General features: G+C 36.9%; 1 protein-coding gene across 1 annotated transcript in view; it reads left to right on the top strand.

The window, feature by feature from the left end:
• The first annotated feature begins 10,526 nt into the window (after nt 1-10,526).
• The window catches only part of gnai1 (guanine nucleotide binding protein (G protein), alpha inhibiting activity polypeptide 1), a 29,618-nt gene continuing 14,372 nt past the window's right edge, over nt 10,527-25,772 (top strand). Inside the window, exon 1 of the mRNA XM_065268714.2 lies at nt 10,527-10,968. Coding sequence (XP_065124786.1) covers nt 10,851-10,968 — 118 coding nt within the window. The 5' untranslated portion in view covers nt 10,527-10,850. The remainder of the gene's footprint in view (nt 10,969-25,772) is intronic.

Here is a 25,772-nt window from a genome sequence, read left to right as displayed (position 1 = left end):
CACCCCTACTACATGCCAATAAATGCTATATCATATGCTAGCGTTTAGCTGATTAGTTGTTAGTTGTCACTCAAAATGTATTTTTGTCTTATAAGGGCTCAAAATATAAGGTCTGTTTACTAATGTGAGCTTCTGGCATGAGCCTCAGAGCAGAGCTCAACATTATTATTCATCATGACCCTTTCCAATAGGGCAAAAATAGACCATTTCATTCAAATGACAAATTCTAGGGTTGTAAATAGACATGTAAAAACGTTTCTGGATAATTTTTGCACTTAATAAAGAAACATTCTATGTAATTGTCAAAGAACAATTTAACATATTATGACAACACATCCTATGGCACCTTTAATCTTAGGTTTCATATTTATGAGGGTTACACATGTCAGAAACAACAAATATAGATTAGGCCAATTTTATTTGTATTTTATATTTTACTTTTTTGTGATGTCAGTGAAAATTCAGACTGGGCAAGTAAAATACTCAACCATCAGATTTCTTCCCAATCTACTCCAGCACTCCACTATTTAAGACATTATACTTATTTAACAGCCATTACAAAAAACGCAAACAAAAAAGCTTACTACTGCAGTTAGCAATTATTTTATTGTTTGTGCTTTCTTATTTTATGAGCAGTCTGTTTAAACTACATACACTATACGGATACAAGTTTGCAACTCTTCAGGTTAATATGGGATTGCCATGGAAAACAATGTCCCTGAATCGTTATGTGTAACAACGTGTCCCATATTTTGTGCATAAAACTGTTAATATAAGAATGCTTTCTTCCTCACACACTTACCGGTAGCCTGCCTGCATAATCATGCACATGATCGCGTCTGTTCTTCGGGCTGAGCTTTGGCGCTTGAAGCGCGAATGATGCAGCACGAGTGTAGACAAACCAATCATAAAGCGAAGTAAGTTAGAGAGGCGGGACTAAGGAAAGGTAAAGCCAATCATATTAGCGATTTGAATTTTGGAGGCGGGACTCAACTGTTAACCGTTTGTGTGCCACAAATAGCGCTATTTTTCTTTATATAAGAGTTTAAATCTCATTTAAATGATTTCTGAATAAAATGTTAAATTAAATAAGCAACAAGTAAAAAACACAAGAAACAGACAGACATCAGTTGTTATATGAATAAAGATCATATTATTATTATTTTTTTTTAAAGCACCCCAGAAAAAAGGGCACTTTCTCTCCAGGAATAAAAAGGGCAGGTGCTCAAGCCCCCTTTGATGTCTATGTGTGCACGTGCCTGATCAGCAGTCAGTGCTTGTCAAAAATGTCAAAATGATGCAATAGCCAATCAAATCAAAGAAGGTGGAGTTGTTTACAGTAGCCGGAGCGCGAGCTACAAACTACAGAGCGAGTACACGTCTGCGCGATCATGTTTCGGATTGTTAGCGGTGGTGAAAGTGCAACACACGATGTAAGTAACTAAACCAGTTATATTTAAGGGTTTCAAGCGTACCTTTACTTTCTACTGAGAAGAACCACCTCACCACTTCTCATGTTGCTTGTATTTGACCGTAAAGAATCAAAGGGGCTGCGCAAACCGTTCCGACCGTTGTCAGACCGTTATGACATCAGACGTCATAAGGGCACGGTGTGGATAAAAAGCAAGCCTTTCCATATTCCACGCACGCAGATACGCTCAAAAAACTGCAGATTTAACCTCTTAATTAAAAATAATTATAACTCTGTCATTTTTTTGGTCTAGATAGAAGCCTAATCTTGGGTCTTGTTTTAAATGAGACAACTTTAGTTTTGTCACTGAAGTATCGCTGCTGGAGGTGAAAATACTAAACAGAAGACATTTTATAGCAGTTTAAATATATTTTAATATAAAAAAAATAATGCAATGCACAATCATTTTATAAAAAAAATGATAAAAATGTTAATGTTTCACAAAATAAATTATGTAAACATGAAGCAATAAGTCTTAAGTAGTTTGATAAAAATGTAAAATTAAAATCACAAAAAAATGTGGTTTGTGTCACTTTTTAAAGAGATAGTTTGGCCAAAAATGATATTAAATCCATGTTTTACTCAGCCCCAAGCCGTCCGAGATGCATATGTCGAACACATGTTCAGTTATTTTAGAAACTGTCTTAAGGGGGTCACACACCGGACGCGCAGCTCAGCGCCGCATCAAGTCACGTCTAGGACAATTCAGAGGTAAACCGGAGTGCACATTAAATAGCGCGAGCATTGAAGATGGGTCGAGGCTGGGTCATCCAACATGACAATGACCAGAAGCACGCAGCCAGAATAACCAAGGAATGGCTCTGTAAGAAGGATATCAAGTTTCTGGCATGGCATAGCCAGTCTCCAGACCTAAACCCAATAGAGAATCTTTGGAGGGAACTCAAACTCCGTGTTTCTCAGTGACAGGCCAGAAACCTGACTGATCTAGAGAAGATCTGTGTAGAGGAGTGGGCCAAAAAAATTAAAAACTACAGGAAACGTTGACCTCTGTAATTGCAAACAAAGGCTACTGTACCAAATATTAACATTAATTTTCTCAGGTCTTCAAATGCTTATTTGCAGCTGTATCATACAAATAAACAGTTAAAAAATCATACATTTTGATTTCTGGATTTTTTTGTAGATTATGTCTCTCACAGTGGACATGATGCACCTACGATGACAATTTCAGACCCCTCCATGATTTCTAAGTGGGAGAACTGCAAAATAGCAGGGTGTTCAAATACTTATTTTCATCACTGTATTTTAGCATTGTTGTTTAATAAAACCATGTGTTTGTTGGGTTTTGATACTTTATTTGCACCAATTATTATTGTCTCATCAAGACAAGATTGTCATTTTAAAAGCTTTTGCTTCCTTAGGTCTATTTTTATTACCAAAAAAATCAGATTACTTGATCATCCTCAATTATCAAAATAATAGTTAGTGAAAACTCTATAAATTGGTTAAAACATTTAAAAATCTTGTGATTTCAGTTAAATAAAAGGATATTTTCAATTCATATATTTCATCATTGAGGATTTCTTAAAACTTCGTCCTGAAGTCTCAAGGTGAAAAACGCGTTTTATAGGTCTTAAAGGGGACCTATCATGAAAATCAGACTTTTTTCATGTTAGGTGCTATAATTGGGTTCCCAGTGCTTCTATCAACCTAGAAAATATGTAAAAGATCAACCCAGTAACTTATTTTTGGTAAACCATGCTCTCCAAGCATGTGGAAAAAATAGCTCATTGAAATTTGGCTCCCCTTGTGATGTCAGAAGGGGATAATACTGCTCCTTAATCTGCACTATCCAACCACAGCACTGCCATTTAGTGCAGAGATCAGCTCATTTGCATTTTAGAGGACACCCCCAAAAACGGCACATTTTTGCTCAACACCTACGAAGTGACAATTTTTACATGTCACAGTAAATTATATGTTGGATATTTTGAGCTAAAACTTCACATGAAAACTCTGGGGACACCAAAAATTTATTTGATATCTTAAAAAAATCATAGGAAATTTACCCTTTAAATTGAATTCATAATGATCTTTAAAAGTCTTAAATTTGATTTGGTGAAACCTGCAGAAACCCTGCAATGAACACATGAATTGATGAAATGTATTGGTCCGTGAAGTTGCACTGTAAGTTGCTTAAAGCTTCCGCTGGCAAAATGCATTAATGTAGGACCAGTTTCAGGTAAAGACCGTTTCCTTCTCTTACCTTACATCAGGGCCTTAAAAGGTTGTACATCAATGCTAAAAACTCAGTGTTGATCTTTAATGGGATAGGAAACGGGTTTTCATTTGTGTTACGGGACTGTTCTGGTTTATGATGTATTCATAATATTTGAGTGTTGATGATGATGTTACGATGCTGATCTTCATCAGAATGCCACATCTGTGCGGGTAACTGTGGAGACGGAGTCCGAATCGGAGGATGTGGAGAGCGTACCTGTGGAGAGTTATTGAGTTATTGATGTCTGTCATTAACACTTTCATTGAGTGAATGCATGACACACAATAAATATGTAGTTTAACAGAGAATCTGTCTATCAAAGATCATCCTGCATTGTGACGTTTATTTTAATGTGGACTTTTCCTTTTTTGGACATTTTACCATTTTTGAGAGATGAATGTCAAACTGGATTTGCATTTTTATACCCACATTTAAATCTGCATTTCAACTCCTCTCAGAAATTAATCATGTGTAATATTCAACCATTAAAGGGGACATTTCACAAGACTTTTTTAAGATGTCAAATAAATCTTTTGTGTCCCCAGAGTATGTAAGCAAAAATGTGCTTTTTTGGATGTGTCCTTTAAAATGAAAATGAGTTGATCTCTGCACAAAATGGCAGTGTGGTGGCTGGATAGTGCAGATTATCGGGCGGTATTATCCCCTTCTGGCATCACAAAGGGAGCCAAATTTCAATGACCTATTTTTCACATGCTTGCAGAGCATGGTTTACCAAAACAAATTTACTGGGTTGATCTTTCACACATTTCTAGGTTGATGGAAGCACTGGGGAACCAATTATAGCACTAAAACATGGAAAAAGTCAGATGTCCCCTGTAAAACTTTTTTATTAAGGACATAAAAGGGTTAATATAATATAATAGTTATAAAAGTAAATAACTATAATTTGGCATCTGAACTATTTGGGCCCCCAAAGATTATTTTTATTAGTAGTAACGTGGGTGTGGTAGATGGCCCAATGTTATATTCTTTCATAGGGCCCGAAATTGCAAGTCACCTAGTTGCATGTCTTCCCTAAAGGTACTTAGGGCAGCTTTGACACAAACCTTACATTGGTCTAAAAAATTTAAATAAGATATTAGATAGACAACAAAATATCAAACCATATGACAACCGCAAACAATTTCCACACTTTTAAAGTGCTAAAGTAGTTACTTGTGGATTATAAGATGATGTGCCTTACCATCAGAGGTGCTTTACCATATCCTACATCACATATTTAGATTTTGGACGTCTGCTCACTTTATATCTAATATCAGAATATTATATTACTGTTAAGTGAATATTCATTCCTACTATGAATATTAGTGGCGCTGTCCACATTAGTGTTTGTAACACTAATACCCTTTTCTAAACCTAAATCTGGACAAACTATTGTTGGAAAGTTCAAATAGTATAATTTTCATATTTCATTACCATTTGAGGAAAATTATGACATAGTGAGAGTCAGTTTCTAAAAGGTTACGGGCCCACATGTAGGCCAAATTTGCCAAAATTATAACACTAAACCTCTACTCTAAACCTAAGAAATCATGACAAGCTATATATCATCGGAAAGCTCTCAGAATGTAGTTTTAACATTTCAAACCCTTTTTGCATTAATAATAATGCGGTGACAGTAATTTATTAGTTTGTGAATATACAAGAATATGCAGCAAAATCTAGTGGCAGTTGTTGGTAAAACCATTAAAAGTGTGACACAAACCTCATTTTTATGATTTTAACTTGAAATTTGTATTACAACTACTTGAGACATATTGCTTCATGTTTACATTATTGTGTGAAACATTTACATTTTTATACTTTTATATATAAAATTAATATGTTATTGCATTATGTTTTAAAATAAAGGTAAACTGCTATAAAAATATTTATATTTAATATTTTCACCTTCTAACACATCTGTGAAAACCCCTAAATTGTCTTCTTTAAAACAAGACCGAGATTAGGCTTCTAGCCCAAAAAATCCCAGAGAAATTTTCATTTAAAGACGTAAATCACATTGTCACCCACCACTCAAACGGGATTTGCGCCACATAAGGGGTTAAAATACGACGAACCGTGTGTCCTGTATCATAGCTCCATGAAAGGCATTTGCAGCAAAAAAATCCGCGTGAAAATCAGTTCGGTATTCAGTGAGATATGATTAATTAAATGCGCTGATAGCTCATTCCACCTGTCATACAGATTACACTGAGTGGAGCGGGTGACCGATCTAAGATGGCGGTCCCACGGCTCGACCGCGTCAGTAGGCAGTAGCGGTCGATAGGGCGTCTACCTATATGATGTCTATGGTCTCACGCATAGATATGTATATAAAGGCTAGATGGCTCGTCCGCGCTGATGGCCAATTGAGTGGAACGTCCGCATTTTGGCGGCCATCTTAGGACAGGGCGCTCGCTCACTCGTAGCATTGAGTTTTAATGATGCAGGTACTTTTAAATGACCATAACTTGCTTAATTTTTTACCGATTTTCAAACGGATTGGTTTGTTATAAACGTCAAAGATGTACCTATGACACTGAATACGTATACTAAAAATAAATAAAAAATTCATGAAACATGTTAAAGCATCCAGAATTATAGCCACGTTAATAACGTTTGTAAAAAACCAAACCGTCTGTAAATCCGTCAAGAATTCAGCAAGTTACGAGCATTTTAGTTGGCGTATGTCACTCACCTTCCGTCCACAGCAGCAGGGAGCAGCACTATGGCAGCACTGACCTAAGATGGCCGCCAAGTGACGACACAGCTGACTCCGCCTTGAGCCATCTAGCCTTTATATACATATCTATGGTCTCACGTAGTCAGACTGACTGCATAAGAGATTTTATTGGCCAAGAGTCTGACTGACATGTAAAGCAACCAATCATAGTTCGGCTTTGTTTCCAGGCGGATTATGAGACAATTAAATAAATAAATAACCACAATAACAATTAATGTAATGAATTGTTGCAATGGATCTTTACCACTTACATTGAATCAATAAAGAATGTGTTCATTAAAATTAAATGTTTAGTTTTTAGGTTTAATTTATTCTCTTACGTTATTCTTTTTTATTTTTTCACTTTTTATTTATCAACTCATTTTTTATTAGTGCTTGCCTAAACACATGAAATGTGTTACAACCGAGGGGCAACCTACCGATGAATCCGATCTCTCTAATGAAGCCCATACGGAAGTGACTTAAACTGCAATTCATCGACTGGCCGCTTGAGGCTGGCTCCAAAAGGGAGTCAATTCCCATAGACTCCCATGTTACAAATGCCCAACTTTACAGTAGTAAATAATATGTTTACAGCCTGGTACAAAAAGTGTTTTTGGTCTAAATAGCTAATTTTGCCCTTCATGACAACTGTGAGGGGGGTGAATTTGTTAGTAACCCATTGGTTTAAATTATAGTAAGCCTTAAACTTCTGCATAATTAAGGGCGTGGCCGCTTGAGTGACGGTTGAACAGCCACTGCTGTCACTAGACTCGCGAAAGGCGGGCGTGGTTTTACCTCAGCTTCACCCATGTCCTGCCTCTTTACCCATTTTCGGTTTTCCGCGAGTGATTCGCGGTGACGCGCGGCCAAGATGGCGACGGCAGGCAACGCCTACTTTAAGCTTCAAAACAACGATCTTTGCAAACCAATGGGTGACGTCACGGACACTACGTCCATTTTTTTTACGGTCTATGTTTACAACAGTGGTTCCTCAAACTGTGGGCCGTGGTACCAGGGGGCCCCCAGTTTTATGACTTTTTATAAAATGCATTAATTTATCATGAATTCTGTGTAATTGAACCTAAAAAAAAACAAGGCTACTAATCAACACCACTAGATTTTGTATTTTAATAAGTTTTGGTTAATTCAAATTTTATGTTTTACAGTGTTGTATGTCATAAATTTTCTTTGGGGGGGGGCATAAGGGCACAAGTGGGGGTCACTGTACACGCCAAAAAAGTTTGAGAACCACTGTGTTACAACATACATAGTAGCCTTCATGAACTCTTCATGAATAGTACATAGGAACCACAAGTGTAACAACACAACTTGACAACAACAGAACAACTAAATATTATATACAAAAACATTAAAACCCCAGTGTTGTGTGCCCCAGTGCACGTTGAATAACAAAACCATTATAATGGAAATGAACAACAAAACCATTATTTTTAAGCCCATTTGTCCAAAATCAGAGGTGCCTTTAGATTATATGCAAGTAATTATTTGCATTGTTGGTTATGTTCATTATTCATTGACAGTTGTTTGTTTAAGGTATTGCGGAGGATTTTCTTTTTCCAGGTGGATCATCAAGACTATTGGTCCTCCTAGTTGTCAATCAGGAGTGTTGTGCAATTGCATTTTTTTTAAAAGTGGAGAAGGCGGGTCTTTTCTAAAATTCGAGAAAATCCTCCGCTACACTTTTTACTACTAAATAAAAAAAGACGCTCAGTAGGTTTACATTTACAGTACACTAGATGGTAGTGTTCAGTTACTTTATTTAATCAGTTGATGCTGGAGTAACAGTCTGTGCACAGCACGTGCTGGGATATTTTTCTTGAGCCATATTATGGCTAAAATGCTAAAAACAAACAAACAAAACAGCATGACCTTAAACACGTCAGTGCTTACTTCTGACTCATTGTACTGTTACCTAAAATACGTGCTAACAATCTATACAAACAGTCAGTTCATTGCATTTCTGTGCAAGTTACTGTTGCATACAGTTTGGCTTCAAAGCAAAAGACCAGCATGTTAATCACCTTTGCTATTTCTACATCTTCGATGTTGTTATATATAGTTCATTTATTCTTTGCCTCTTGTATTTGCAAGTCTGGATGCATTGTACAGTATCAAACTGTGGTTTATGAAAATGTGATCAACCACCAGAGTCAGTTTCACTGTATTGAAAAATAGCGTCACTGCTTTGCATACAAGCCCTAATGACTTCATGTGGCATGTAAATGTGTGGTTAAAATGTGTGAAATCCTATGCAAATGTTCAGTCCAAACATACAGTATGTTTTCTCAGTTATGTTTTATAATTAGAAGCGTAACGAAGCAATTTTAAGGTCTAGGGTCACTGCTTAGTTGATTTGTCTAATCTTCACAACACTGCTTGCATATTAAAAGGCTGATCCTCTAGCAGTGTGTTAATGAATGAAGCCCTTTGTGCAAACTATGCAGAATCTTCAGCGGTACGTCGCAGTGAGGGGTGGTTAAACACTACATGACCTTGGAACGCATTGGAAGGTGTGGCACAGCCATCTGTGGTAGTCAAAATGGGATTTTTTTAAAGTCCAGTTATAATTTTTTGGTTGAACCATTACTTTCAATCTTAATTTAAGACATATTAACAGTAGGCTACATGGCAAAAAAAATTGTAGTTTTGTCCCAAAGACCATGCACAATTAAATAATTTGATCTTTATTGTAATATATTGATTACAGCTTTTTTTAAAAAAACGTCATAACGTTTAACTTAAGAGATGAATGTGATTAAAATGGGCTTTCCTGGTTTTGTCAAGTGTTTGAGGTCCTCTGGGTAACATTATGTTGACCCTCGGACAACATTTCAATCAATCAATCAATCAATCAATCAATCAATCAGATTTTAGTAATACATTTACAGTATGTTTACAAGCTTAGAACCAGGATTAGCTGTTTTTACCTGTTACCATTGTTTTTCACTTCATTTCCCTTTAGGGTTCAGTTATGGTTAGGGTTGGGATTTGGGGTGGGTTTAGGATTTATTTTCAAAAATGTTGTTCTTGGGTCAGCACAATATGTTGCCCTGAGGACATCTCTCACTTGGCAAAATCAGGTCGATTGATTAAAATGACAGAATAAACCTGACAGTGCACTAAAGGGTGCATATTAATATCTCAAAAGTACATATTTGTACCTCAAATGTATACATATCTGTACATTAATGCTACATATTATTAGCTATCACAGGGACAGCTTTTGTACATTTTATTCTTTTGACAATGTACTTTATTTGAGATGGAGCTAGCAAAATTGAAATGATTATTTTGCATAAGATAATTTTTAACTACCTTATCTTGACAAGGTAAGCATATGGTGATGTAAAAATATGTTTTTATAAAAATTAGTAGTGTTTTACGCATCTTTATTTGAGCGCAAAGCATATTGAATACTGTGAACTCTGGCGCCCCCTAAGGGGGTCTCGGACACTTCACACAATGCAACAAAATGGATTGGAATGTAAAATGCTGTTTTGTTTTAACTTATGGGTAAAATATGGACAAACCAAACAGTTGAGTTTAAATATAGGCTACCTATGGATTGTTTCATTACAAAATTCTCTGTTGTTTTAACTTATGGATGTTTTGAAGGTTTTAAATTTAAACCAATGGATGGGTTTCTCCACATTTTACCCAACCATGGAAGAATCCTTCATTTTTTAAATAAAGGGACACAAAACATAAAGCCTGGGAGAATTCATAACCACTGTTTTGCAGTCAGAATCTGCTTTCTAAGTGGAACAATTTGACCCAACAGTGGTTAAAATTACCTGCCATTTTGGGCCTAAAGAACCACGCATAGGTTAAAATACAACCCAATGGGTTGGGTTTGTCCCAGGTACACTTTATCCTTTAGTGAAAAGTAGCCTAAAAGTAAACCCGTCATAAAAACGTAGCTAATTTCCATCTCTATAAACAGCCCGTTTGTTTGTTTGTCACTGTGTTTAATCACCACGTATCGCCTCCGCCCTGCATCATTCAAGTTCTCTGTTTCTGCTGCTGAGGCAAAAAGCTCGTCCCCGCGGCCGGGGTACGCGTCGCGTGCACGATAACGCGCACCCACGCGGGCGAACAGGAAGCAGCGCGATCACGCGAACACAGAAGCGCTGGGCGAGTGGATCGTTACGTTTTTACGGTTCTTTATTCATCTTTTGAGGGCTCTCGGGTGAAAAAAACGAAAGCCAAAAGGGATAAGTCGATAAAATAGGTCGAGATCCAGACAGCATCTTCTGTGTTTTCGTTTTTAAACGGCCGTTTTTGTGCTCGGCGTTTTTTAAAAGAAGGGCGTGTGGTTTTCCGGAGAAGGAGCTGGTGCATGTTGAATATCGTGTTTTGTGTTTGACTTCTATCGGATCGTCGTGAGGATGGGCTGTACGTTAAGCACGGAGGATAAGGCGGCGGTGGAGAGGAGTAAAATGATCGACAGAAACCTGAGAGATGACGGGGAGAAAGCGGCCAGAGAGGTCAAACTCCTGCTGCTCGGTGAGAAACAGTTAAACATATATGGGAGGCCTGAGAACGGCGGTTATTTCATTGTTGTAACAGCATCGGGTGTAGGCTTTGTAAAACACACACAAATTTGTTACGGTTACAGTTAAAACTTTGATTCAAAGTTTGGCTAAACAGTTTTATGGTGGTGTTTTAATGCCCATCTTTCGATATACCGTTACGAAAATATATAATCGATCACGGGTTGATACCGAGTTTGATGATTTTCGACCTCGTGGATGTACACGATATTATTGTTGGTTTTTATTTTGTAGCCGCGTGTCGAGATGGTCACATTTACGTTTGTTTGGGTTTTATGAATTAAACGAACAGAGGGACATATTGACCACCCCCATAAATCAGTTTTTACAGTGTATTTGTAATCAGAAAATGGTTTCGTAACACAAAACAAACCAACACCCGAATTGACCTACTGGAAACGAAAACAAAAGGTATATAAATGCACAAATGGGCTTTTTGAAGGGCCTGTGGTAAATGAGCTAATGATGTGGTGGTGGTGATGGTTTTCAGGAGGAGGAGTTTGAGAAAGGCGACTTGTTGCTTCATGCTGGTCTCATTGTGAAATAATGCATTTGAAAGTGCTGTTTTTCTCAACAGGGCATTTTTCATTTCAACTTTAATAAGGTTAAAAAAGCTTAAAATTTGCATGCAGAAAATGCCCTAGTTTTTAGAAGGGGATGTAGTTATTACTTGAAAACGTTACAGTTGAAAAGCTTGCAAAGCTATGCATCAATTCATGAAATGTGAAGTATTCTTTAAAAGAAAGTGCAATACATGCTATTGCCAAACTACAGTGAAACTACTTAAAGGGATAGTTCACCAAAAAATGAAAAATCTGTAATCATTTACACACTCTCATATTGTTACAAACCTTTATACATTTCTTTGTTCTGATGAACATTAAAAAAGGTAGATATTTTGAGGAATGTTTGAAAAAAAAAAAACAATCATGAGCTCCAATCATTTCCATAGTATTGTCGACGCACTTTGCTGAGCCTCATTTTAGTTTCAAAAATGCCATGCATATGTGTGGACGTGCAAGTCTATATGGTGTTCCTGATTCTCAGCCTGTGGATGTTTTTCAACGCTTAAGGGAATTTGGGATCCCATCAACTGTGTGCTAACCATCATTTATCAAATTTTTTTCTTTTATGCTTAACAAAAGAAAAAAAATAATCCATACAGGTTTGAACAACATCGGATAGGTGGAGTAAATGATGTCAAAATTTTAGGTAAACTAGGCTATCACTTTAAGGCCAAAAGGAATTTGAATGACTGAAATGTAGCACAACACAATTTGTTTCTTAAGCTAGAATACTTAAAAAAAATTTAATGGAGTTGCTGGAGATCACATTTCACTAAATATTTTGATTTTTCAATGCTTTTAATAGGTTTTTATGTTATTAAAGTCTTTAATGCCATAGAATTTTCATAATTCTTACAAAAACATAAAAAGGTAGAAAGGTGATTTAGTCAAGAGCACTGAGAGATTTCTTTTAATGCTGTTTGATTAACATGAATGACAGACAGGAGTAAAATTAGGTAACTTCCCCTTTTAGACCAAAGTCACTCCGAACCCAATGTACTGTGCGTCTGCTTTTTCATCTGTTTACTTTCTCTTAAGACCTAAATCGTCATGTTTATGGGGATACTTTTTGACACACATGTGTATTTAAGGCCACATAAGGCTCCTCTCACACAAAAACAGTGTGCGCATTTAGCACTGTTGTTTGTGTTTCAATGGCTTAAAATCACTTATTTTAAAACTGCGGTGCTTAAATAGGCGTACAAACATTTTTTATTTTTGTGAAAGAGCACAGCAACATGACGCTTAACATTATCGATATAGACGATAGTCCAAAATCTCTACCGGTTGACTAATTTCTACCGGTTTATCATACCAACCATTTTATCACTCACCCCTAGTTGGTACCAATAACTGTCTTACTTTATCTCTGATTTATACAGATGCAGTTTATTGTAATGAAAAGTAGTAACAGTTTACTCCTTTTAAATGTTAGTCTATAAAGGCATTTCTGTGAATCAGAGATTTATTAGGAGTGGGGTTTTTTTGGTCATAGTTTTTTGTGTAGTGGAAGTTTAATAACTTTTATGTAGAAAACAGTAGGTCAGGAAAACTACCTTTAGCAGGGTTTTCCCACACTGGGCCATATACTCTTGTAAAATAATTGACAAGATCGAATGATGTCAAACATACGTATAAAGCATCATTTAGTGTCATAACTCCTGTGATTACAACATGGTGGTTTGTGTGGAACATGTGAACGCTACCTGTTGCATTTCTCGCTCTGCAATGTGTTCAACTGTTATTTTGTGTGCAAGCTGCACGGTCTGCAGTCATGTTGACCTCAGTACCCACCCACTGTTTATGAGTGGTTACCTAAATGGTATCATGAAAACGGCGACTCGTTTCCAGGCAACACACAGACACGCATAGAGACACATGCACAGTCTCAGTTTCACCAATAGTGCTTGGTCAAAGACAGAAACCAACACACAGTCAGACCATTAAATATGAATCAGCTTGCTGAAATAACCAGCGCATGGAGTGTTTGGTGACTGTCGATGTGTCCAAGAGTGCAGGCGTGAAATAGAGCCGTATCAGGCACCGGGTTATATTGTGGCCTGTGTGGATCGTACTGGGTTGCTTTGACACTTACAGTGGCTTTGCATCCAGAACATTCACATGTTGTTTTACAGGAAAAATCTATAATTTGATAAGCAATTTAATTAATCAAGAGGCCAGTAATGTTTTAGATGTAATACATTAGAAAAGGATTGTGAGTTGTTTTACGTTTTCTTGCCAGTAATAAATCACTTGTACAACACATTTGTGCTGGGATATTAGCTGCTTTATCAATAATCAATTTCAGTATTGATGTTTAGAGAACAGGGTGGGTAATGTATTGCTGAAACTGAATAAACATATTGTGGTATAATTGGGTTCCCAGTGGTTTTGTTAACCCAGAAATTGTGAAAAAGAACAACCCAGTAACTTAGTTTTGATAAACCATTCTCTGCAAGCATTTGCAAAAATAAGTTCCCCTTGTGATGTCAGAAGGGGGTAATACCACCCCTTAATCTGCATTATCCAACCAACCACGGCACTGCCATGTAGTGCAGAGATCAGCTCATTTGCATTTTAGAGTACACACCCAAAAATGACACACATTTGCTCACACCTACAAAGTGGCAATTTTAACATTCTATAATAAATTATCTATATGATATTTTGAGCTAGAACTTCCCATACGTACTCTGGGGACACCAAAGATTTATTTGACATCTTAAAGTCTTGTGAATAGGGCTGTGACGGTCATTATATAACCGTGAGACCGACGGTTATAGTTGAACACCGTCATTAGAACTCTATAACCGGCAAAACCGTGTTATTAAAATATTTAAAAAAAAAATGTATCATACAGAATTTTTAAATACTATTTAAAACAATTGTTAACAGTCTGTGTTATACGCCCCACCATGTTCTCACGCAGTGAAAAATACAGAGCGGAGCAGACACTGACAACGTGCTGACATACAGGACAGACCAGGTTACTTTTCGGTTACTTTTGAGATTAAACATATTAAACAAAGTCTCACCTTTCAAATCATCTCTTCCTTCTAGTTAATTTATAGCATCAAATAAACATGACTGACCATAAGAAGGAATGTTGTTTTAACCGCGGAAAGACGTCAGTACACTCCGCTTTTCAAGTTCAAATTCTCCCATGCTAATCTACTAACTCTCCTGAAAGCACATTCACTGCTTGTCTTGCTGTTAATTTTAAATAAACGTAGAGTAAGTAGCTAATCAGTGTCTTGTTTATTCAAACGCCGGTTTACTTCGCAAGTGTGAGCACTGAACAGCGCGTAGCCTACTGTATGTGGAGAGCGTTTGCCGCGCGTGGCCATTGTCGGCTGCGTTTGCTGCGCATACTGTGCAGTTTAGTAACAGTATAAAAATCTCAAGTTCATATTACTTTACTTTACATGCATTTATGAGCAAAACCTCTTCAAGACGCTTTTTAACCCACATTCTGGTCCATGTAATGACAGATATAGACACAATTAAATCTGTTTCTCTGAAGATTATCAAAATAGATGAGAGAGGATTCATTTATTCTGAGCAGAGAGTGACAGCGCAGTCTTCTGTCAACAGTGTGTTTTTAAATATTTCATTGCTTTCTGTTAAATTGCCTAAAGTCATTACTGTTAAAAACACACTTGGCATCACATTCATGATTTTATGGTAAAATGACACTTTCGCGTCAATCCACAAACATTTAAACGAGCAAAACGCCCCCCACAGACGGTTATGTTATGAACCGTCACATTTGACTCACGTCATAACCGTCATCACCAATTCTGAAACCGGCACACCCCTACTTGTGAAATGTCCTCTTTAAAAAAGGTCCTAGTATGTGCCATTAGGCACAGATATGTATACATGTGGCACCAATATGTACCTTTGATGTATGAACTCTTTAGGTTTAAAGCTGTACTTTTAAAAGGGTACTGGCCCTGTGACAACTGGGGTACACAATATGTCCATTCTTTCTACCAGTGTAGGATAAATACACAAAATTTTTATGATTAAAGATACATGTTGTCAATTAGGGCTGCACGATGTGAGGAAAAGTTGCGATGCGTGATGACATTGTTTAATGTTGCGATGACGATGTGAGTTGCGAAAAATATTTGATATTTTTTCATGTTTTAGGGGCCATTCACGTGTCGCGCCTAAAAATGCGTGGAAAACGCTAGACACGTAGGTTATTGTCACATGACCTGCACGCTGCGCTTGTGTCATTCTGAAAAGTTAAAATGTTTTTGAAATACCTGGAAATAACGAGCGCGTCGCACCGCGTGCGAGTCATGACCACGGCGCTTCCAGAGCGCACATACATTTGAAATAATGAACTTGAGCACGCAATATGTGAATCACCGCTTCCACAGTACCCGTGTTTGCGGCGTCATCTCTCCTAAATCCAAAATAATTCCAGCTGAAGTGCTGTTCCTTTTCACTACAAGGTCTTCGTCTGACAACACATTTTCCTCACTCTTCTCTCCTTCCTCGCCATCATTTTTGCTAACAGGCACAGCGTCCCAACTAACACATCACAAATCAATCTGAGCGTAGCTGACTTGGGGGTTCCCCTATGAAAGCGCAAACCATCCGTGCGTCCCAAACTGCCTACTTCCATACTATATAGTATGCAAGGAGTACGAGAAGTAGTGCTTTTCGCCTACTATATAGTATGGAAGTATGCGGTTTGGGATGCAGGGCATGTCTTCAGGACTAAACCTGACGGGTCAAACGTTCATTACATGCGCTTACCATTTTCCCTTCATTCATCGCGTCAAGGCTGTCTGTTGCGATGTTTTCATCGCGTGAGTTCATATCGCGATGACAATGAAAATTCGATGTGTCGTTCAGCCCTATTGTCTATTCCATACTATATGTATTTTATATTTTCCTATATATTAAAAAATATATATTTTCTTTCTTTCTTTAAAATAATGCATTATGGTAAAAAGCTGTATATAAAAAATATTCTATTGAAAAAAGTTTAAAAAAAAATGTATATAGTTAGCATTACTGAGGTTTATCAATGTAAGCAGTGTAATCAATATACTGCTGGTGCATACTGCTATTAAATCCATAATGGTGTTTTCGGGTTTGCTTTCAGCTTAAATTTCCAGTACATTTTTGTTATTATAGCAGTGTTTGACAGGAAAAAATTTTTTTCGCTTTAGTAGTCGGGGTGTGGCGCATTGTGGATCATAACCTAATAGTTGCGTGTGGTAGCCTAGCCGCCTTGAGCACAGCTGGTGTGTTTTGACCAAAGTGTTTTGACCAACAGGGATGAAATCGCACTGACTGGCTTAATGTAGCAGCACTAATGTGTTTAAACTTCCGACCATGTGTCTGCTGATCACTTACAAACACACAGGAGAGAAAGTTTACCCTTGTCTTCTCTATTAAGTTTTTAAACCTCTTGCTTTGAAATGTATGTAATTTGCAAAACATTTTTAGACTTGGTCATCTGGCAACCTTAGCATACAGTGGGCATATTATAAAAAGGTGTGTGAGTTAAAGCATGGATCTGTCTTTTTATTTGGTGTGGTATGGGGTTTTTTCGAGGGGCTTTAATGTGCTTACCACTCGCATTCCAATGATGTCATGAAAGATCAGGGGTGAGTTCAATATTTCAATAATTCACGTTCGAAACTTTACAACACAAACATATGCAGGCGTTTTGCAAATGTGGCAAAGGTGAATCTTTTAAGGAATTGTTCACCCCCCAATAAAAATGTATTTATCACCTACTCACCTGCAACCTAAAAATGTGATGAATCTTTTTATTATTATTTATTATATGTGTTAGAAATGGGAAGAATTTTGTTAAAATATTCACATTGCCTCATTTTTATAAATAAGTGGCTAATAAAAAAATATGATGGGGTGCTATTGTGACTTGGTTAAATGAGACGTGTTTTTTGAGAATGATCTTGGGATTCAGTTTTGGCTCGATTTTTTTCAACAATCCAAGTTTATTTGTCATGATGTTTGCAAGATGTCAATGACAGACATTAAAATGCTTGATGTGAAGCACAGGAACTTAACAGCAATACAAAACGAAGAGCAGAAGTAAATGGAAAGGAATGCTGTTTCATTTTGACTTAAAGGTTGATTCAAACCATGAGTTAAAATGATAACAGACAAGTTCAGAGAATAAAGAAGTTCAGAAAGTAAAAGCACAGATGAATTCCCTTAAACTGCTTCAGTTTCAATGTGTACGCATGACAGGGATTCAATAGATGTTTTGGGAATACTAAACGGGGTTGTTAATCCTCATTAGACGACTGTGTCCCTAAATTAGTGTGCATGTCATGATTTTATTGGGCTCCAAAGGAACAAAAACTGTTCATCATGGGTCGTCTAAGAGATTCTTTGTTTGATAAATGCACTTGTTTATGCGTATGTGTGGCTATGTGTGTCTCTTTCTCTTGGATGGATACGTTGATAAGTCCATTTGGGCTCTAGGCCTCTGTGGTGAGACATAATTAAAATAATGTGTCCTATGCTCTCTCGTCCTCTTCCCTTTTGGAGATGTCTCTCCAATTATAGGTGTTTGCTCACCTCGGTTCCTGGCTTGCTTAAATGTTTGCGTGGAACCGTTAATGAAAGCAATAGAGTGAAGCTTGAGTGTCTGCTGGTGCTGTGGGAATTAAGGGTGATGTGTGTAATCTTTTTTTAGCGGTAGGGTGTTTTCTCATATCTTAGTTTAATGTGCCGAGGCAACTGTAAATAAGCTGTTTGTACGTTCCTGAAGAGTTTAAACGGTCCGAGTCTTTGACGGATCCGCATGTCAACTTATGTCTTGACCAGTGGTGTTTAAGGGCGGGCCTGACTGCTCCACACATGGGAGGAGTGTTTGGTTGAGTTAAAGAACAGTTGTAAACCTTTGAACCTGACTATTAAAGGTATAGTTCTTCCAAAAATTAAAATTCTGTCCTCATTTTCTCACTCTCATGTTGTTGTTACAAACCTGTATACATTTCTTTGTTCTGATAAACACAAAAGAAGATATTTTGAGAAATGTTTGTAACCAAACTGATCATGAGCACCTTCACTTCCATAGTAGGAAGAATGAATACTATGGAAGTGAATTGGGCTCATGATCAGTTAGGTTACAAACATTCCTAAAATATCTTCCTGAAACAACATGACAGTAAGTAAATGTTGAGAGAATTTAATTTTGGGGTGAACTATCCCTTTAAACCTATGTCAATAACTTGTAACAACAGTCATTTGTCTTATGAGTTTGAGCAAATTCTGTGACTTTGTGTTATATTTTTTGTTCTTTTCTGCCGGGTGTCAAACTCCTATAGACGGTTTCAGCAGTAACAACATAAACACGCGGCTTTCGTGGTCATCACGTAACTTCCGGTAAACTCAGCTTTGAATAAATAACAACAAAGTCCTTTTAAAGTAGTTTATTTATATAACAAGCAAAATAAACAACACGTAGATTACATAGGAACCCAAAACGTTTGTTATTTTCGACGAGGTATTTGTTTAAGAGTTCAGTTTCAGCAACTAGTCAGACCATTAAACAAACAGAAACCGGAAGTAAAGTTCGCACCAGACGCTTATCGCGTCACCGCAAGTGCGTATTGTGTATTTGTTGTTTTGACTTACTTTCTTACCTTATTGTCCAGTAAGTAAACACCTAGCAACAAATCTAACAACCATTCAGAGCATCCTAGCATCTTGGTGGTGATTTTGCACAGGGCAAGCTTTTTTATATTTCTTCAGAAAATATAAAAATTTGTTTTATTTTTGCAGTGTGCTGCTAGTGTAACACATTACGTATTTCATCACATATATTCTACTATGGGGTGATTTCCTGGACAGGGTTTAGCTTAAGACAGGACTAGGCCCTAGTTTAATAATGAAATATAACTTTCCTTGTGTGCATTTTGAGGAAAAACAAAGGGCACTGATGTATTTTAAGAAATGGCAGTGCAAGTTGTTTTCAGTTTGGACAGCTCTTACATTTATTTTAGTCTAGGACTACTCTAATCCCTGTCCAGGAAACCGCCCCTAAATGTTCAAGTTGTCGAGAAGTTTCAGATATTGATTTGTAGCAGATTTTGCCTACAAAAACACAACATGAAAATGTATCTGCTTGTGAGGTCCATCAGATGGGCTTGAAGGCTGTAATGTAATGCCAAGTGTGTGTGCGATGGCTGAAATCTAATAACACTGGGCACTGGGACAAAGTGTTGCATTAGAGTTGTCACATGGTGTCAGTGTATTGAGACACACTGGAGTTATATTACACAGTGAGGGATATGATGTAACCGTGTTATCGATTGTTGACCCTATGAATACTAAGTATTGTTGTCATTGGAAATTGACAATTTTGAAACAGAAATTTATGGCAGCACTTGTGAGGCATAATATTATTTATGCATTTGGCAGATGCTATCCAAACTGACTTGTATATATTTTTTATCAGTATGCCTGTTGGTTGGAAATCAAACCCTTGTTTGTTGCCCTGCTAACACAATGCTCTATCAACTGTGTTACATAAACTGACATTACCCTAGCAAAAAAACAACAAACTTGAATTAATAATTTTAATAAATTGAGGCCTAAATGTTCGGTTGCAGGTATGGCCGACAGTTTAAGTCATTTCCCTGAGTTCTGCGGCACAAGAAATTCATGCAAAATTTGCAACGTTTGCAAGTAAAGTTAATACATTTATCCACATAGTCTATCAAATCAAATAAATGTATTTATTTATTGTTCAGACTCAATCTATTGCATCAGCTCAGTGTAAACTGTGTTTTGTACAATCTGCATGACAGAACAAGGGAGGTGGACAACGTTGAAAAGATAGACAGCAGCAGTAAAATTGTGTTTCTAATATAAGAGTATGAAAAGTGTGAGACTGAAAATAAACTCCATTATCACCTTATAAGACACATTTTTAATCTCCATCTCTAGAGACCCAACTGTGAAAAAGGTATTTTCTCTGTCGCATTGCACATTTAAGCACTTTTGTATTTGCCAAAAGCAACAAAATAAATATAAATGATTGCGTCACTCCGTGCTTGGAAAGTGAATAAAATGAAGGATGATAATGTATTTGAGAACTGTAAGAAAATACCAATACATAGGAGTAGGGGTGTAACGATTAACCGTGCAAATGCGCGTTTTCTCAATGAAAGAATTTGAATGAATTACGGTGAAATCGTTGCACATCCGAACACCAGGGGGCGCTCTCATGCAGAAACTCCCTTTGTGCCACAGAAGAAGTAGCATTGCAAACTCTGTTATGTTTATATCGCTGTTCTTCAAATTGTTTCAGGTATTTTCATGATAATAAAGAATATTTTGAATGATTTTATAAACAACTCCGACTCATCATGATTTTAGATTGATAAGGACTTTCTATTGACCAAATGTCGTAGTACACGCACAAGTTGTGCATGAAACAAAGAATCGCAGCCTTGCGATTCAGAATCGATTTCAGACAGGCATTTTTAATGGGGACTGCGATTGAATCGTTACATCCCTACATAGGAGTATCTTGATATTTTGTTTGACAATACTTTATTGATTCTCAAAAATTCTATATTAATATATATTTTTAAAAATCGTAATTTTTTTACCTTTGTTTCGTTTGAAGTTTTCACAATTGTGTTACTCGTGTAATTTGCATATAAGGAACTTATGTTTAAAACCTTGCAGGCTGAAACATCAAGGAAACGCCACATATTTTGCTAAATTTCACTGCGTCGTTTTTCATTTGCGAACGGAAATAATTTGCCTTAGGTAAGAGATAACAGAGTTAATTCATGATTATCAAGCTTATTAAGATTGTTAGGCGATTTAATAGTGAAAGTCGAATGTGTATAGGCATTATACAGGCAATAATATAGGTTGCCGTAAAAAAAATGAAAATGTATTGTGTGGAGCCCTTAAAGAATTAAATGTGCCATCGTAGCGCCTAGTTTTTTTTCTGGTTGGTAGAGCTGGGAAGAGCCAGTACAATAAATAAACTCAAACCTTGTTGTTGTAAGGTATGTATCACGGATAGCTTGAGGGTGAGTAAATCATCTGGTAATTTTCATTTTTGCTAAACTATCCCTTTAAGCAGTGTTGCATGCCGTGCATGTCTTCTTTTGTGGAGAACTATTTGGCTCATGTCGTAAACCTAATCTATCAAGAAATGTGATTAGTATGTGATCCAGGCAGATGAATTGGCTGATATTTGGTCATCTTGAGATTATAACAATTGGCAGATAATCTTGTCTTGGGCAGTTATGCTTGTCAGTTCCATAATACTTTGTATAAAAATTTTGTGAATGGCTTTTTTACTGTCTTTAAATTTGTATTGCTTTAAATCTATATTAAATCAGCCATTAGCCATCCCGACCTGATGCTACAGAAATTCATAATAAGTATTTTACGAGTTGGCTAATTACAATGTAAATCTTAGAATAACATACCATTAAAAAAGCAATAATGAAGTCACCAGAATAGTCATTGGTGTAAAATTATATGAATTAGCCATCTGGTAATAGATGAGAATGTGTTGCCCGCACCCTACCCTTTTGCGGGTCTCTTTAGATGGATTTTTGGACAAAAAAACTGGCTCATCAATGTAAACTAAGCAAACATGCTTAACCAAATCGCTAAAGCTGTGCAATGTTAGCACTTTTTGTCATACGGTGCAGTCTAGCGCATCTGTGTTTTTCATGTACCATGTGTCAACCGATGGTTTAACTTGTTTATATTAATCAGGGCTCGACAATAAGGATAGCCCAATGGCCTGGGGCCAGCATGAGTGATGCTAGAGTGGCACTGTCACAAAAGTTTATAATTTGCACGTGTTTTGAGGTGAAACAGATGTCAATGCACTACTCATATGCTGTTTAAGAAGATTCATGTGTGCGTACATCTGAAGCGCAAGCCCAGACAGCCGTATCTCAAGACAGCTCACGTATACGCGCAGATGGTCCAGACAGCGCGCAAAAAGTTCAGAGTTCAGTTTACAATGCTTGGTAAAAAACGAATTAATCAGGCCTATTTTTTGTGCTTTTTTGTGGGGCCAGTGAAAAATTTTGTCAGGACAAGTAATAATCCTCAGTGTAAAACTCTGTTCAAGCTTTAATATTTATGAATTGGGATAAATGCATTTATTATAAGCAAGCAACAAATGTAGCACTCATGGTGCTTATGTTGCATGTTATGCTACAAAAAACACTTTGTCCTCCATCAGAGCTGCTTCCATCAGCTTTGTGGTCTTGGAGTGACCTGGGTGCTGCCTTATACACAGTCCAAACAAACACATCATTTTATTGGAATATAATTTAAAGCATTAAAGCTGATGTTGTGAATAATCATTTGAATAATGTCCATCTTTGATGTTAATTTGAGTCACTACAAAGGACAAAATCCAGAGTCACACCTGTGTGCAAATCCGGTTGTAAATACTAATAATCTACTGTATGAACAAAACGTTTGTCACTTGTTGCACTTTATATATGGGACACCTTATATTAGATCCAGGTGATTCTGACGAAATCCAGACTTAGGAGTCCAGCATCAGATTTTTTAAAAATTCCTTGAAATTTTTTTTTTTTTGCACATATAAGATTAAGGTCTGAACTTACTATAACCATTATTTTTAGAGGATTTAAAAATATTTCCTACAGAATTATTTAATTTTTTTTAGATTATCATTATCAAAAATGATCATTACCAAAACATGATATTACATTAAATATATGCATTTACAAACTCATGTTTCGTTAATGAGAACTTAAAATTTTCGACTTTTATCTGGAGAGAAAAAATAAGAACTGCTTACCTGGTAGCCATCTTGAGTGTCACAGTCAATTATGTCCCTTCCAACAATTTTTTTTTTTTGAAAATGTTAGTTTCTTAAGGGCTTAAACAATGATTGAAAATTGTTGCGGAGGATGAGAAAATTGGTTTTGGACACATTTATATTCCTTATTATTGTCTCTACATTTACCAATGATCACCAAATATCACATGTTTCTTTACTGTAAATGTTTAAAGTATAACATGCACTGAAGCTTTTTAATTTTTAGAGTTTTTATTATAAATATTTCCATGTCAAAGAACCCAAATCCAGTCATGGTCACGGTAATGAGAATTTTCTTCTTAAATGTGGAAAAAACTACCAAAATGGTTTGTATGATGTCATTTGAAATTATGTGCAAAATAGTATGTGAAGAGATGTTTGTAACTCTATGCTTTTTATTTTGATAGCATTTACTTTTTTATCAAAATGTTTCTAAAAAAAAAGTCTAATTTCGTGAGAATCACCCATCAAGTTACAAAGACTAATAAGGATTATCATGGACTGGAAATGCATGCATATGAGTGAAACAGTCCTGGCTTTACACTGGCCAGCATTCATCATCAGGTATCTGAGCTTTTTCTGGCAGCGTGTTCAGAGAACCAGTTGCTATGGCACTGTGACGAGAGACATGCGCCTGCGCATGCATGTGTGATCGCATGTGTCAAACAGGAACAAAGCAATATGAGTGTAATCGATCACACGTTCACAGCTTTTGTTGGATTATAAAGCTGGCTCGCACCTTAAACCTCTGGTGGCCACATTTTGTGTTTATCCATTGCTTTATTTATTATTGCATGCCATGCAGGGCTGTTCACTAGTGCTACTAGTAAAGCATTCACATTTTCCATTTCAGTGGTTTGATATTTGTGCACAGGAAATTCTTCTGTAACAGGTGTAATAATGTTTTAGCAGTTTAAACCGGTTAGATGTAAATAAAATTTTGCTTTGTTTTTAGGGATCGACCGATATGGATTTTTCAGCGCCGATACCGATTGTTGTTTCATTAGCCGATGACCGATACAGGCTGCCGATATTTGGAGCCGATACTGCTTTTGCTCACTCAATTTACATAATAAAAATGACGCAATGGTGATGACAAATGTTACACGTCACAATTTTAAAAAAGCAACATTTATTGAACTAAAAAAAAAAAACTATAGTTGTTTTTAGTCACATGACCTGCAAGCTTGCAGCTTCCAGCTCTCTGTCTGTAAATAATCCCGGGAAAAATCGGCGAACACGGCAGCCACGTATCGGCCGATACATATAAAACTCGCAAATATCGTCCGGCCGATATATCGGTCTATCTCTATTTGTTTTCCACGGTAGCTGCTGGGTTGATGATTGCGCTGATAATAAAACTCACACACAAACGCGCGCGCAAAGCAGGGCATAACCGTTATCGGAAAAGGACAAAGAAAAACATGTAAATTCTTTAAATGGACCTGCGTCCTGTAGTAAGGCAGGACAGTTACTCACTTCAAAGTGCTGTGGTATATCATTTGCTTGTTTTTTTTTGTCAAAATGGCAAAACAAAATTATGTTTTGCACTTAAATTTGTAGTGGTCGATTCTTCACCGTAACCCACAATAAGCTCATTAGGTGTTGGTCTTTTACACATTGAGCACACCGCGTTGCTTAACTGCCATCTGCATGTTTCTGGATAGCATTGTTCATCATGAGACTTTGGGTGCTCGGACACATTCGACTGCGTTTTCGACTACCACTGAATGTGGTCGAAAGTGGACAACCTCAAAGCGTTTTACACCCAGGTTACACCTGTATTTAGCACTGTCTGATCGACCAAACGCATCTTAATAACAGGTGTAAACAGCCTCTGTGTGTGTTTAGCAGACCTGAGTTGTAATGCAACACTAATGCAACAATTTGTAGTCTCTTGCTGTTCCTCTTTAAGTTATTTACAGATATACCGAGCCGTTGTTCTGTTCCGAGTAATATGACATGTGCTTTGGGCTTTTTTGTGTCCATTGGGAAGCTCTAGACCACACACATACTTTCACACAGCAGGGAATTTCTGAGTACTAGGGAATGGTATCCCAATAGATAAGCTGGTTGAATAGATTTCTATTAGTGGGGCTGTTATTGAACCAATAAATGCAGTGCATGGATTTCACAGCCGAGCCTTAGACTTTCTAAAGATACATTCAATTGGGTCTTAATAGATGCTTTTCACAATGGATGTTCGCAACAAAAATGTGGTTCATTTTATAGTATTCATTGACTTTTTTTAGGGACCGTGTTGGTTGTATCTTATTGACTGAAGGTTCTTGATGTCAAACCCTTATGTGATTTGAGAGATTGAAAAAGGGCCCCATTCACTTT

The sequence above is a fragment of the Paramisgurnus dabryanus genome, chromosome 1 (genome assembly GCF_030506205.2).
Source record: "Paramisgurnus dabryanus chromosome 1, PD_genome_1.1, whole genome shotgun sequence".
Taxonomy (NCBI): domain Eukaryota; kingdom Metazoa; phylum Chordata; class Actinopteri; order Cypriniformes; family Cobitidae; genus Paramisgurnus; species Paramisgurnus dabryanus.
Note: the sequence above shows the minus strand (reverse complement) of the source record. Positions and strands in the feature narration are given on the sequence as shown.